The sequence below is a fragment of the Acanthisitta chloris genome, unplaced genomic scaffold, assembly GCF_000695815.1.
Source record: "Acanthisitta chloris isolate BGI_N310 unplaced genomic scaffold, ASM69581v1 scaffold173, whole genome shotgun sequence".
NCBI lineage: Eukaryota > Metazoa > Chordata > Aves > Passeriformes > Acanthisittidae > Acanthisitta > Acanthisitta chloris.
In genome coordinates, this window is record NW_008666329.1 from 10206 (window position 1) to 12930 (window position 2725).

A 2725-nucleotide genomic window follows, 5' to 3' on the forward strand; every position below is an offset into this window, starting at 1 on the left:
CACTGCACAGAAACTGATGGATAAAGCTTACCATCTGAACTAAGCAGTGCTAGGAATTATGTGAAAGAAATTATTTTCACTCAGAATGCCCCAAAGGCTTTTTTCAAACCTAATGACTGCTTCTGTTAAGTCTGTTTCTGGTCGCCACACAATTTTTTTTGGTTTAGAATAAACTGCAGATGTTTAGGAAACAATGGATTGCATATTAAAATGGGTGACAAAAATGCAATGAAATGCCGTCCTTACCATCTGTTTTCTTTGATTCATCTCCCACACTGGACTTATCTTTTTTGTCTAACTTATTGTCTTCCTTTAATTCACCTAGAAACAAGCAATAAGAAACACTATGATCATTTTAATGCAGACTGCAATTCATTGATGCCTGTAACTCAATCAAATTCCAACATCCAAAGGAGACGTTCCTTAGGAGAAAAGGTCTGAATTCACAAGGGACTGGACTAACACATTTTCATAGAATAAAGCACTAGACAAAATTTACACAGCTCCTAAAGAAAAGCAAGCTTTGCAATCTACTTTTAAATTTATTCTACTTATTAAAACCCTTTAAAGTGCACATGCAAATTCATAATCCCTCTGATTGCATGTAGACCATTACAAACCTGAGCATAATCTTAATTTCAAAATCAGCACTCTGAAACACTTTTATGTTCAAAGAACTAAGACCCTGCAAGACTTCCTCGTAAGTCTCTGCATTAAAGATACACCTTAGATCTCCCAAACAGACCTATATAATTTTGTCTTATTTTGTCTTACCAGATTCTTTTATCCACAGATTCATTTGTGTTGGTCCTTTGATGATGGTATCAGAGAACAAACAATCATCCTAGCATTGATCACTGCCATTAGAGTCTCTGTAGTAAATCAGAAAACCAAGGCTTTGGCAGAGCAATGGTTGAGGCAGAATGAAAATGGCAACTTGAGCTGGGATGTATTTTATGAAGCCAGGAAGGTAAACCAGTGATTCTCATTTTCTGTCCTCTCTTAGCCATACAACATTGCACATGAGACCTTCCCAGACCATGCCTTCATTGAATGAGAATGCTGAATGCAAGATTAAATAAAAAACAGCTTAAAGGGAGAGCTGTAGCAGAACAGAACTATTTCATCTGCTGTGTCTGAACAGCAGCAAAGGTGTCCTTCCTTCATATATCCAGAGAAGCAACAGCAGCCTGCTGAGATGGGAACAGGCTATTTGTCCTTTCCCCATGCAGTAATGACTGTTAGCTTGTGATGCACACCTCCAGACAAAAAGCTGCAAAAGTCCCTCTGCAGAATTTTGTAAACATGAGGTATGTTACAGGGCTATATTAAAGTGATGTTTATTCCATTTGTATTACTATTTTTGTTACTATAGCTACTTCCCAGCCTTTGGATCAAGATTAAAGATATTATGTGTTAAAGAGGATCTGATCTGCCTTCAAAATACTCATGGGCGGGGGATATTTATTTTTGGAACAGTTGAAAAAAAGAAAAATTGCAGAGAAGCAATGTCTCCTTTTTCCATAATGTGCCCTAACCCCCGGCATATTTATTATTCTTGGATGACAAAGGATTTCTCTCTCTTGCCAATTAAGCTTCATCACAGTAGAAAAGAGGAACGGCTTTCAAATCTTAAAATATTTAACAGTATGGAAAAAAACATGTTCTGTTCCGATCTCATTCAAAACTTTACATGTTTTTCTTCCTAAAATCACTGTGTGCCTGAGAGAAAAGTGAAAGCAAGATGTTACAAGACAAGCAGCACCCTCCTGAGCTGATCATGCTGCCTTGGCTTGGGGTCCTTGAACAGAGAGGCATGAGCAGATCCAAACAGCGCTGAGATGTCAGTTTGATGAAGGTGGCCTTAACAAAACTAAGATGGAAATTGAAACAGAAATGTACCTAGCAAAGTACTTCTTGCATTTCCTCCAACATCATACAGCTGATGGTAATGATGAGCTAATGCTTTTTGACCATTGCATAAAGAAGTTGCTTGACACTAAGTGTGTGCAGATGATGAACATCTACACCTACATTACCTCACAGTTCAATCTCTCAGTGAGTGACTAAGAGACTTTAAGGGACTAAGAGACTTTAAACTCACCTGATGGCACAATTTCTGAAATTTCATTGAATATACCTATGAATAGGGGACTTTAGAGTATTGTAATATATACCCTGACATACTGCCAGCAGCAGAGCAGAACAGTGTTCATAATGATCTTTTTGGAAGGGATTAGAGAGGCAGAAAAATAATAATCACGTATGTTATGATGAGATATTAACATAAAAGCATAAAGAAAGCTGTGGCAAACCCAGAGATATGAATGCTAAGATTTCATCAGTCTCCAAAGACTCTGCAGTGATTATACCTCCTAAAGGCCTTATACCATAAAATAAGGAGCAGAATTTCTTTTCCTGATGAAGACACTAATTTTCAGAAATCGTTATAATTCCTTTCAAAGCACTTTTGACACCTGCAGCAGAGAGACATTGCAGAAAAAAAAGTATTATCAGAATCACTAGAGCACACTGAACCCTGTAAGGAGTTAAAGAGCCTGTCTCAAACTCTGTTAAGGCCACAGAATGAACTTGGCAAAGGATAAGCCACCACAGTGGGGAACTTATGATATGCAAGGAATCTGTGACAGGATGATGCTAATTCCAGACCTGACAGACCTGGTTAGCACAGTCCTGGTTAATGCATCTGAACAAATATTCCTGC

The 2725-nt window shown here is 37.9% G+C and overlaps 1 protein-coding gene across 1 annotated transcript in view; it reads right to left on the reverse strand.

The window, feature by feature from the left end:
* Positions 1–246: 246 nt before the first annotated feature.
* PDE1C (phosphodiesterase 1C, calmodulin-dependent 70kDa) overlaps positions 247–2725 on the reverse strand; it is a gene marked incomplete at its 3' end in the record, with an annotated part of 42417 nt that continues 39938 nt past the window's right edge. Inside the window, exon 14 of the mRNA XM_009072048.1 lies at positions 247–321. Coding sequence (XP_009070296.1) covers positions 247–321 — 75 coding nt within the window. The remainder of the gene's footprint in view (positions 322–2725) is intronic.